The 12,724-nt window shown below is 40.1% G+C and overlaps 1 protein-coding gene across 1 annotated transcript; it reads left to right on the top strand.

The window, feature by feature from the left end:
• Window positions 1-6,557: 6,557 nt before the first annotated feature.
• TMEM18 (transmembrane protein 18) lies at window positions 6,558-10,849 on the top strand. The gene is made up of 5 exons (XM_027641174.1): window positions 6,558-6,637; window positions 6,906-7,026; window positions 9,116-9,170; window positions 10,080-10,173; window positions 10,248-10,849. The coding sequence occupies exons 1-5, from the start codon at window positions 6,590-6,592 to the stop codon at window positions 10,335-10,337; spliced, it is 408 nt and encodes a 135-aa protein (XP_027496975.1). The 5' UTR covers window positions 6,558-6,589; the 3' UTR covers window positions 10,338-10,849.
• The last annotated feature ends 1,875 nt before the right edge of the window (window positions 10,850-12,724 follow it).

Raw genomic sequence — 12,724 nt, 5'->3', positions numbered from 1 at the left:
TGTTCTAGAACAGATGTATTAGTCACATAATCTGACCAGTGGATGTTTAGGATTGTACAGAGACAGCGTTGATGGAAGCGTTCTAGGAACCGCAGGTGGTGGCGGTAGATGACCCATGATTCGGATCCGTATAAGAGAGTAGTCAGCACTATGGCTCTGTAAACACTGATCTTTGTACTTTTCTTCAAGTGTTTATTTCACCAAACTCTTTTATGAAGTTTTCCAAAAGCACTATATGCCTTTGCTAACCTGTTGTCTATCTCTCCGTCAATCTTACTGTCCGAGGAGATGATGCTACCTAGGTAATTAAACTGCTGGACTGATTTGAGCTCTGATTGGCCAATGGTGCTTTGAGAATGATGAAAGACTTCCTGAGGTGCTGGTTGATAGAGAACTTCTGTTTTCTTTAAGCTGACTTCCAGCCCAAAGAGCTCAGCAGCGTCTGTGAAGCAGGATGTTAAATGCTGCATTTAACAGCTCTGCAGCACTGTGAGAGACAACCTTGAATTAAAATACATATATCACACATTGAAAAGTGGTGTGTGAACAAGTCAAAACATCACCACAGCAACAACCCCAGCCAGTCAGGAATAGACCAGCAAAAGATAGGGACATATCCCACCAATCATGAGGGAATGACGCTGTGGAACAACCCATGAATCTGCAAAACCTCAAACTGAAAAAAGCTGGAGGAAGATAAGCTGACTGTTTCTCAACACTTCTGATGCAAGATGTTGCAACAGAGCTACCACACCTGTGCCAGAAAATTGCAGCGTGAATACTCTCAGGTCATATGCTTTTAGCTCACAGATAGTAAGAAGGAGCTGATAGGTGCTAACTCAGTACTGTGATGTGTTAAATGTACAAATGTTTATAGCTTTGCAATTATCACTGTATTTGAAAGTATCTTATATAAGGGCTTATAATGTATGTCTTCATTTCTATTTCCAGAGATCAAATCTTAACTAACGAGCTCAATTTGAGCCATGTGGTCAAACTATACCAACAGAGCTATGGACTGCTGAATACATGTAGTAGACAAACATCAGAAAGCAACGACCATGGATAGCTCCAGGATCAATGGCTGGATGTGCTGGCTTTCTAGCTCTTGGCTGTATTTGTTGCTTAATTACCATCGTTTTTCCATCCTTCACTCTTCATTCATTAGAGGAAGATGATAAACAAGAAGCAGCAGGAGCCTCAAAGTACCAGATTTATATCAAGTGTTCAGTCTCGGAGATGAGAAGGCTGAGATCCCTCAGAACAACGATTTGTTCAAACAAACGTCTCTTCCAGTTGCCGATCCTGTTCCTGCTGTTCCCTGCAGCTGGTACTTCCCCTGCATGTTAAGAATGACAGGCAGAAGCAGCTAGGATGTGCCTTAGGGGCATGCCCTTAAGCAGAAAATACAATGCTGACATCAAGCTCCTCAGTCAGATCAGATACAATCATGAAAGTTGTCCTACACATCCTAAATATTTCTTTTCTCCCTTGCAACAGTTGTGTTGCAACTTAAATGCACTGGATTGTGTGCCCACTTCAACGCAGTCACGCATCAAAGAAATGTAAAGGTGCTTAATTTCCATACAATCCCATGGAATGACAAAAGGTGGTACTTCTAAGATCAAAAACAGTCAATATAGCAATTCTATGAGAAGAAAACTTCAGAGGGAGTCAAAGAGAAAGTAAAGTGTATAATTAAGAACAGGATTTGAGATTGCCAGAACTGCTTTTTGCTTTCAACTACTCTTGGCCTCTTCCACCCTGACTGGACAATGATCCCAACAGAAATAAAATCTGGTTGCTTTGCCAGAACACAGTAGGGCTTTGAAATAATTCTGAGATCTTTGGTGGGATTAGTGGAACAATTTAATAGGCAGTCTTGTTAGTAGGTAGAGAAAAAAAGACATTTGCATTTCAGACTGCCTGTAAAGTTTGGGAATAGCAGAGGAATAAAAATAAGCCTGAAGATGCCTGAAACTACTCTGAAATGAGGAAAAAAAGCCCTCGTAGAAACTGGATGAAAGAGATGATGTTAAGGGAAAAAGATTCGGAAAAAACATACAAAAGCATTTATTTAACTTTCAGGTTAAAGCGATACTTGTTTAGTGAATACAGCTAGACAGTTGATTTTTCTCATTTTAAATTGTGGAATCATGGAATCAGAATAATTCAGACTGGAAGAGACCTTAGAAACTCATTTCAATCTCCTGCTCAATGCAAAATTCACTATGAAGCCAGACTGGGTTCAGGTCAGGGCTTTATCGATCTGGGTCCTGAAAATCTCAAAAAAATCCACAACCTCTTTGGATACCTTTTCCATTATTTGATTGTCCTCATGAGGAAAAAGCTTTTCCTTATATCCAGCCCAAACTTCTAGTTTCAATTTATGTGCACTGCATCTCATTCTCACAGCACACCACCAGAAGAGCCTGGCAGGTTGCCAGCAAGTTTCCCCTAGAGCCACCTCTTGTTCAGGCCAAACAAGCACAACTCCCCCAGCCCCTGCCCCAGGACAAAGGTTTCAACTCCCTGAACATTTTGACAGCCCTCTGCTGAATTTTCGCAGATTATCATTATTGTTCTTGTATTTGAAGTATCCAAAGGTAGATGTAGATGTGTTCTAATGAATGGTGAATCCATTAATCTCCTGAGTATGCTATTAACATAGCAAAGGAAACTGTTGGCACTGTTTGCTGCCAGGTTACACAGCTGGTTTATGTTCAGCTTTTTGCCCCCCCTAGGCTCAGCAGTGGTGTCACCCAGCCAGTCGGTCACAGTCTATATCACTGGAAATTAAACATTATAGAGCAATGTAGGTCAGACCTCTGGAGGTCATCCAGTCCAACTCTCATTCTCAAAAGCAGAACTAACCTCAAGCTTAGAAGTAGCATCCATCATCTAAACCTGAAACCCACAAATGATATACAAAAAACTATCCAGAGTAAGTTTGAAATTCTATTTCTAAAGAAATCTTTATAATACTATGACTATTATTCTTTTTTCTAAGTACATCATAATCAATAAAAGCTCTACTATAAAAAGGTAAAGAGATGACAGAAACTGCAAAAAATAATGGAGGCACTCAAAAATAATCTTTTTATAATGGCAAGGACAGGGAAAGTGAAGGATTTCAGTGAAACCTGTATTAGAATGAATACCAGACCCAGGCTTACTTCAGTTGCATTGGGAAGCAAATGCAAATTTAAGATAGCTTTTGAGCACAGCCATGTATATAAGGAAAATCTTCAGGACGGACAAAAATGATGGCCTGGAAGTGACCACAGCAACACTGATCCTCCAGACTCCTCTCCCAGGCTCAGGGTATTTTCATAGTGAAACTGCTCACGCCTCTCAGAGCTCTGAAAAGACTATCCAAGACAGTCAGTACAACATTCGACTCCCCAGGAGCAAGGCTGTGAGACAGGCAGGAGATGCAGAGATGAGCAGTCCCTGTACTCACAGCAGAGCTCAGCAGTGGGATCTTTGCAAAGCACAGAAATTGGGTGTACCTGTGACTAACTGCCTTCTATCTTTGCCTTGATTGATGCTCTGGTAGGGGGCTGCCCCATTCACTTGCTTGCACATCTTCTTACATCTTCTCGCAGAGAATCAGAGCTGCATTCCCTCAGCAGAAAGTATAAAAGGCACTTCCAAATGGCTTCTAGTACAGCACCATATGATCTGCTAGCAAACGTGCATGTAGTACTATCACAAGAAACCTAATTTAGCATTTGTTTGGGATTTCCCATCATATGCAGGTTTTTACAATCCAGCTTGTTTCTTCAGCAATCTAAACTTAAGATTTCTGATTTTAGATCCTTTCCTAGGTAAAGTAGATGAAGTTTTTCTGTTGTAAAAAGGGGAAAATATTCATTTTACCAATCAACTATTTTTTTTTTTAATTTTTCATCCAATCTACTTGGATAATATTGTAGTGAGGAAGGAAAGTACACAGGAATCTGAATCTTACAAAAAAACCCCTGAGACTGAGCTTTAGAAACTACTTAAGTTACTCATAATAACATGAACAGAAATATTCATATATTATTATTGGTACGGTATACTTATAGTTAGTAGAGTATTTTAAAACTTAGGATCTAACTGTAGCATGCTGGCTCTACAAAGAAACTATAAAAGGAAAAATACACAGATTTTTCTGTATAAAAGAGTAAGGTACCTGTTTATTGCCTTCTAAGTATATTCAGTTCACATTTCATTCTCCACTAAAAATAAATGAAAGAGAACCTATACCACACAAAGGATCTGGTAATACTTATGTATCTGCTACCATCTGCTGACAAACAGCATTATTAACTTTATCCTAGCCAAAGAAGTAACTTCTACTTCCCCATAAGAAAGTTTCCACTGATGCCACAGTGGCTGACAGTAAAAGCTACATGAAGTTTTAATTCAGCATGTTGTAGCCATAGTAAGCCAATATTTTTTATCCATCCAGCTTGTCTGCACCACAGATTAACTACTGACCAGTATATTCCAGTCATGTAGCAGTGGCTGTATCCTGCATTTGTTGGAGACCTTCAGCTGTTGCAGATAGTTTCTGTAGTCAATTACTGAGCAATTACAAGAAACTCATTCCTTATTTACAAAACACAAAACCATTTGATTTGTTATTAGCTGTGAGACTTTCCAAACAACAAGTCACAGAATCACAGAATGACAGAATGGGTCAGGTTGGAAGGGACCACTATGGGTCATCTGGTCCAACCTCCCTGCTCAAGCAGGGTCATCCTAGAGCACATTGCACAAGATTGTGTCCAGATGGTTCTTGAATATCTCTGGTGAGGGAGGGTCCACAACCTCTCTGGGCAACCAGTTCCAGTGTGTGATCACCTGCACAGTAAAGTTCTTCCTCCTATTCAGGTGGAACTTCCTGTGCATCCATTTCTGCCCATTGCCTCTTGTCCTGTTGCTTGACACCACCAAGAAGAGACTGGCTCCATCCTCTTGACACTCTCCCTTCAGATACAGACAATTGATGAGGTCTCCTCTCAGGTGTCTCTTCTCGAGGCTGAACAGGCCCAGCTCCCTCAGCCTTTCTCATAAGAGATTCTCCAGTCCCCTACTCTTCTTTGTTGCCCTCTGCTGGACTGGCTCCAGGAGCTCCATGTCTCTCTCTTGTACTGAGGAACCCAGAACTGGACACAACAGTCCAGATGTGGCCTCAGTAGGGCTGAGTAGAGGGGCAGGATCACCTCCCTCGACCTGCTGGCAATGCTCTTCCCAATGCACCCCAGGAAACCATTGGCTTTCTTGGCCACAAGGGCTCATGGACAGTTTGTAGCCCACCAGGACCCCCAGGTCCTTCTGTGCAGAGCTGCCTTCCAGCAGGTCAGCCCCAGCCTGTACTAATGGAAGTGTTTATTCTGGTCTTACAATGTGGAAGACCTATCTACAATGTGTAATCAAAACATCTTTTTCCCCCAGTCTTAATTTTAAGAGCATAATGGTAGTAAAAATGACCACCTTTATATGATCTTACTTAATTTTAAAATGTTTTTAAGTGAAAGTCTTTATTAGCCTCCAGATACTATTGTTGTTGGGAAAAAGATTGACAAAAACCTAAAGCAAAAAAGAAACACAACCTCAGTTTCAAGTATCTCACACTAAATTGCAGAAGTCTGACAGTGAAGAGAGAGCAGTGCACAGTGATGACCTGCATTTGACTATATGGTAGACTAAATGAAAAGAGTATATACAATATTTACTTATACAGTAAGATTTTAAAAAAAAAATTTGGGAAAAAAAGCCAAAGCTTTACATCTGATAAGCCAAACTGTCAGAAAAAATAATTTAATGAAAGCAGAACGTGGAGGTATATATGACATATGGTTTGTTTGACAAAGCTAATCCTTTTAGATTTCACAAAGTCTCCAGGCTTACTTGATAGGAATCTGAGTTTGAAATTCTTTTTAAGTGGTAGGTCTTAAGAATGGCCGGTCGTTCCAGACCAACGTACACTTAGCAAAAGGGATTATAAATTAGGAGGTTTAGCCTTTAAATGTTTTTTTGACCTCCCATCGTAATGATTTTTAAAAAAAAAAAAAACTTGAAAACAAGTATTATTTTTTCATTTGACTTAAGTTCCTGCCTGGAGTGCTCATCTGTGTTTGTTAGGAAATTTCCAGCCGGGATTAAAACTCCTTTTTTATCTGCCCTTCCATTGCTACAGGCAACAGTAGGTGTTGCTGAGAGGAGACCAAAATGCCAACACCAGTGCTGGGCCACGGACCCTGAGACCAGGCTGGCCCCAAACAGCAGCCGGTGACACTGGTGGCTTCCCAACGGCAGCATCAAACGCCGGACACAAGGCCAGAGCTCCCTCCCCGCTCGGAAAAGCCAGCGCCGTTTCTGTCAGACACACAACCAGGAGAGGCAGTTCTGGCCTAGTGCCACCCTCAGGAGGAGGTGTGAGAAACCACTTCTGCTCGTCCCCCAAAATGCGGGTCGAGCCGCCGTCCCTTCCCTCCCGCAAGACGCAGGGCCGCACCAGGAGCCGCCACCGCCCCGCAGGGGAGCAGCCGGCAGCCCGAGTCTCGCGAGAAGCGCCGCCGCCGCCGCCATCGCCATGGAGCCGCCGCTGCAGGGCCCGCCGGGGCTGTCGGCCGTGCTGGCGGTGAGGGGGAGCGGGGCCGCGGGGCTGCCGAGGGAGCGGGGCTGCGGGGCTGTCTGAGGGAGCGGGGCCGTCCGGGGAGGGGGGAAAGAGCCCTTGCTGTGTGCGCGCTCCTCCCCGAGCACGGCGCGGGAGGGCTGCGGGGCGCGGTCTGTGACCGAGAACGGCCGCGTTCGGTGAGGGAGAAGGAGCGAAGGAGCTCCGGTCGCGGTGGCTCCCGGCGACGCCTCTTCTGCCGCCGCTGCCTGATGCGCTTTCGTTCTGCCCGCAGAGCACGGACTGGTCAGAGCCCTGGCTGCTGGGGCTGGCCGCCTTCCACCTCTTGTGCTTCCTCCTGACGTGCGCGTCCCTGCAGCACCGCCGGGTGCAGGTCGGGCACTTCCTCTGCATGGGTGAGTGCACGGGCGCACCGTGCTGTGCTTGGGAGCAGATGAAGTCCTCGCAAATTCGTATTTCTCTTGTAGCAATGCATCCACCTGTAGATGATGATGTGCTGTAGAATCTGCCGTGACCTGTAAATGTGTATTTATTTTCTTTCCAAGAAGACGTATGAAGTAGTGACTTAAAATTCTTGCGTTAGTGAGGATCTGGGATGAGTAAGATTTCTACAGGGTCATTGCCGCGTGTATCACAGCTTCCCAGTAAATTGTTGCTGTGCTGGAGAAGCAGAAAAGAAATCAACTGAGCGCAGTTGCTTTCTACTCTGCCTTGTTCTTATGCTGCAGTTCAGTGAATATGGTCATCTTTAGTTTCCACAGCAACTTCATCATGTGCCCTGCTGACAGCCATGATAATGGCATGAGGAGTAACAACTTGTATTATCTAAGGGTTTGACAGCCTTCAGCCTGAGAATCCACAGTGACCTTGCTATATCAAAGCTATATCCTCACAGCTGACTGACAGAAGACCTTTTAGCTTTGGTTTAAGATCACATAGATTTGGATTAGATCCATGTATTATGAGCACTACCTTGGTTCTAGCCATGTGTTGGATTTTCTGCTGAGTTGTGTTTCCTTACACAGTACCACAGCTCTGTCATGGTTGCAGGGTGGAGTTAGAAGAATGAGCAATTGAAAGAGATTTGCAGGCAAAAAAAGCCACTGGAAGACTATGTTGACTTTAAAAATACCATTTATTTGGTAGTCAAGTTGGTAGAGGAATTATAGCTTCTTCAAAAAAGCAAATAACTCAACTAAAGCTAAGGTTTTAATAATATATAATACCCCCAAAAAGGAATCTAGAAACCTTTCTGTACTTCCACTTATATGTGATGTCCCTACATCCAGTTGTACCTGGATTTATTAAATGATCTGCAGAGAGCAAACTAACAATGCCCTGTTCTTGACACATCAGGCCTGAAGTTCCCTATAAGAATACAGCCTTTTCTGTGTTAGTATTAGACATTCAGAATTTCCCATGGCATGCTGTTTACTTTAGGCTCCTAGGAATGATGTAAACTTACTGATAATACAGAATGCATAAAACTACCCATATTGAGTACAAGCCTTGTTTGTACCTGAGAAACTGAACCATTTTTGATATGTCTGCAATAGAAATTATTTTGTATTGTAGATAATTAGAAATAGCTGAGGAAATTATGAAATTATCACATTGGTCTGCCTTGGCAACCAAGCAGCCATAGGTATGTTTATACTGTACAGTACCAAGCACAGGTAATCCAGTTGATGGCACATCAAGATAGCACTCCTTCAACCACCAGACTAGTTATTGAACTGCCTAGTGCAGGTCATCTTTAGCCATTGAATCTGGGGGGTTTTCTTTGTTTCAGGTTTAAAATTTTGTAGGTGTGTTGCTTTTCTGTTAAATGTGATTGTATGAAAATTGCCATTTTCTTAATGTCTTGATGGCTTCATATTGAATGTAATTCAAGTAAGAATATACTGAACTCAAGTAAGAACATGCTGGTTTGCACCTGATTACAGTAGACTAGTCTGCTGTATACCTGTTGAAACAGTTTTTATTTTACCAAAGTGCTTGTATATTATTAGTACCCAAACATGAGATAATAATGTTAGATATAACTGTGTGACACCATAGAATGTATAATAATAACTTAATTCCATACTAACTTTGGGGAGCGCTTGCATTTCTTCTTACAGACGTAACTTGGAAGCAGTCACTAAGAGGATTGTTGGGAAAAAAAGCAGTTTGGTGTTTGGGTCTTTTCATTAGTATTAATTTGTATGGTGAGCTTTTTCTATAAGCTGAGATGATTAGGATTTTACATTTGCTTGTTCGTTTGTAATATAGGGGGTATGTTTTGTGATCACTTAATACTTTTTAGTAACTATATGAGACATTTAAATCAGAATTGGTTTTGTGCGGTTAAATATTGAAGGATCTTCTGAGGATCAAGGGATTCTAATATCTGATATGGACACATCTTTAGTATACATCACAGAACTGATGGCAGTATTTTTAAAGAAATACTGAATCTAATAGTTTTCTTTTGTTGTACAGTGGGCTTAGTGTACTGTGCTGAATATATCAATGAATTAGCAGCCATGAATTGGAGGTAATTGCTTTCACTTTCATTTTTTAAATAAAACTATACAATACAATATAAATATCACTTAGTTTATAAGTAATGATAATTTTTTGTAGCTAGCATGCCTTTATTTTACTGCTTAAAATGTGTGTCTATGGGTATGGTTGTAAACTAACTGGTCACAGAACTAAGAGAAAAGCAGAGTGCTATGGTTAAGAGGAAAAGGGTGCAAACTTTGGGTTTTGTTTTTGCTGGGTTTTCTTCAGTAGTTATTCACATTTAATAAGCTGAAGAACCCCTTCTTAAAAATATCACTGCTGCTTTATATACTGACTTGTATGCATAAAAAGCATTAAAATTTGTCTGTTTTATTAAACCTGTATACCAGAATTAAACTGATAGCTTATTTTGATAAAATTGAACTAATCTTTCCCTGACAAAACTGCAAATTATGCATTTAAAACTACTTTATGCAGGCATCTAATTGTAAGTCTTTATGTTTCACTTCAGGATTAACATGATTTAAATTACGGCTTTATTACATTTACTATTTCTGTTATCTTTTCTAATATAAGTAAACAAAATACCTAAGAAGGTAATTGCAGGCACTTTAGGATAAAAATGATTTCTGAGGTACAAATATACGTACTCTTGTAGTCGCATTGCTAAGTTTCTTAATTTATAGTTGTTTTATTTAGTGTTTTGCAATAAAACTTTAAAGAGAAATGCTGGTATTGTAATAAATATTCATAACTGATGAGATATCAACTGCCTCTTTTTTCTGACTTAATACAGTAGAATGCTGGCCTATGCTTGGGGGTCCTGAGAAGTAGGATGGTTTGTACAATGTCCATGTTAAATAACTACTGTGAAAGTCTAATATATGAACTACACTGAATAAAGCTTCCTCTCTCGTTTTTACTGTATTTCTTTCAGGTTGTTTTCTAAATACCAATACTTTGATTCAAGAGGAATGTTTATTTCGCTTGTATTTTCAGCGCCACTGCTGGTGAATACTATTATAATCGTGGTATGTATATGTTCATTTATATGGATGCTTTCATTAAATTGATAAGTGGATTTCATAATATACTTACTTTTCAGGTCAGCTGGGTTTACAGAACTTTGAATGTAATGACTGAACTAAAGATGCTACAACAGAGAAGGAAAGCGGAAAAAGAGAAAAAGAAGTGAAAGCACCTTATGCTATTTTTTTCAGTTATAATAGTGCTTGTCTGGGTAATCAGTCCTTCTATATGATTATTCAGAAACAGAGGTACTTTTGTGTCTGATGTCAAGAGGACTTCGTAACATGTGCCTGTGACAAGGTGAAAGCAGGTATCTACAATACATTTGAATTGGCTGTGAAATTGAGAAACCAGTCTTAAACAGGTCTTTGTGCCCTTCATTGTGAGATACTTTTCCATTATGACCGAGGTGAGACACAATGTTCCAGTTAGTTTCAGTTTGTGTTTGTGGTTTTCAACTGTATCTTAACTCTGTGTTTATCAAGTATCCATTCTTCTGCTGCTTAAGCCAATTGGAGAAGTGTTGTGAATTACAGTAAATGAGAGATTGTATTCAGAATAACTCAGGAATCCATGCTTCTGTGAAGCATTTCACTTCTTTATAAATCAAGTTTCATACTTTCAATGTGTATTGTGTGCCAGTGGCATTTTATAAATAAAACTATCCACTGTGTCTTACATTAATTTGTATTAATTTTTAATCAGACTTTTCCCTTTTTTTTTTTCATAGAAATTCCTAGTTTAGCAAAATCTTGTACTTAATTTTCATAAGTAGTTCAAAATGATCACTGCCTTTTTTTTCAATTTATGGTTCATGGTTTTAAGGCTTATAAGTAAACATCTTTTCTTAAAACTGGATAAAATTTTTATAGTTTTTGGCTGGTTTATAGAACATAAAGGAACGGGAGAAACTATAATGTTCTATGCAATTTTGTTCCCTCTTTTATGCTTTTCTCTTTTTTTTTAATAAATAACTGAAAATGAAAAATTAACTGGTAAAAAGAAGAAGACTTCAGTTTTGTTTCAAGTAGCCTGTTTTTATTGAATTAAGGAAATTTGAGGGGGAATGTGAATACAGGGCAAACTGTATTTAGTAAAAGTTGTATCTTTGTTTGGAGATGTACAGTTCTATCTAAAGCAGGTTTCATTTAAGACATAGGGGAAATGATCTACAAAACTGAACTTAGACTAATGTGAAAAACACTTGGGTACAAAATCCCAGACCACTGGTAAGTTTGTAAGCTAAGTAAGTATTTCTGAAATTAATTTTAATTGCTTGAATAGTGTTCACAGCAGTGGAAAAACAAACTCAAGGGAGATATGCTATCTAAGAGACTCACACAGTTTATGAGTCTCCTAGAGAGGAAGGAAGTGAAACTCTTACTTGAGGGCTTCACAGCATTGTGGAAGGGTAGTGAAGTGTTGGTCTTGGATCCATTTCTTTAACTTTCCTGTGACTCTTTAGCATTTTTCTCACTCATTGCTCCATCAAGAACTACTGACAACAAGACTACTTTATATTAGCAAACTAAATAGATGCAGGTTTATATGTTGTCCCATTCTGAACATTCTCTTTTGACTCTTGGTGCAGTGTTGAGTAGTGTTAACTGCATGGAGAAAACCTGTTGTTACACCTGTCTTACCATGGTCTGGTAAGAAAGCATGTGCCTTTTGGAAGGAATTAATAGAATCAGTCCAAATGTGACTGCAAGACAGGCTGTGGCACTTGTCTTCAGTACCAAGGAATAGATCTTTTTGATTTATATAGATAAGATGTCCTCCCAGACTGATTTAGAAAAAGTTTAGCCTTGCTTTTAGGATTTGATTGGGAGAGGGGCAATTTTCACACATGATCCTAAGCATGACCACACAAATGTTGCGCTCCTGACTTTCCTGTTGTGAACTGTTCTGAAACAATACCAAGGCACAGTTGTTTTAGTGTCACACACTTGGAGCTGTAGTACCTCATCATGTGTTACTTATAACCACCTGCTATCAGTAACCTTTGGCTTTACAGAGTGAAGTGTATGAATTTGATTCACAGTAAGAGGTGGTTCAGAGCAGCCAAGCAACAAGTCTCTTGCAGTGGTAAACAATGTGCCTTATTTTGTAACATCCAAGGCAATCTTTCCCCAAATAGTTCTGTCTTTTACCTTTCTTGTGTGTGAGGTTGGTGTTTTTAAACCTTTCTTCACTGCTGAAACTGTATAAAGTAAATGTAACAGTTACATGAGATAAATTTTCACAAACATAAAAATGTGGTTTCCATATATCACAGAAAGGCTTGGATTGAAAGGGACCTTGAAAATCATCCAGTTACAACCCCCCTGCTGTGAGTAGGGATGCTACCCACTAGAGTGGGCAGCTCAGGGCCCCATCCCACCTGTCCTTGAATACTTCCAGGGAAGGGCATCCACAGTTTATCTGAGCAGCCTTTTCCAGTGTCTCACCATTTTCTGAGTAAAGACTTTCCTCCTAATGTCTAACGTACACCTGACCTCTTTTAGTTTAAAGTTGATCCCCTTCGTCCTTGTAAAAAGTTGCACTCCCTCT

Source organism: Corapipo altera, unplaced genomic scaffold (genome assembly GCF_003945725.1).
Source record: "Corapipo altera isolate COAL_440 unplaced genomic scaffold, ASM394572v1 46, whole genome shotgun sequence".
NCBI classification, from domain to species: Eukaryota; Metazoa; Chordata; class Aves; order Passeriformes; family Pipridae; genus Corapipo; species Corapipo altera.
This window is presented reverse-complemented; position numbering and strand designations above follow the sequence as displayed.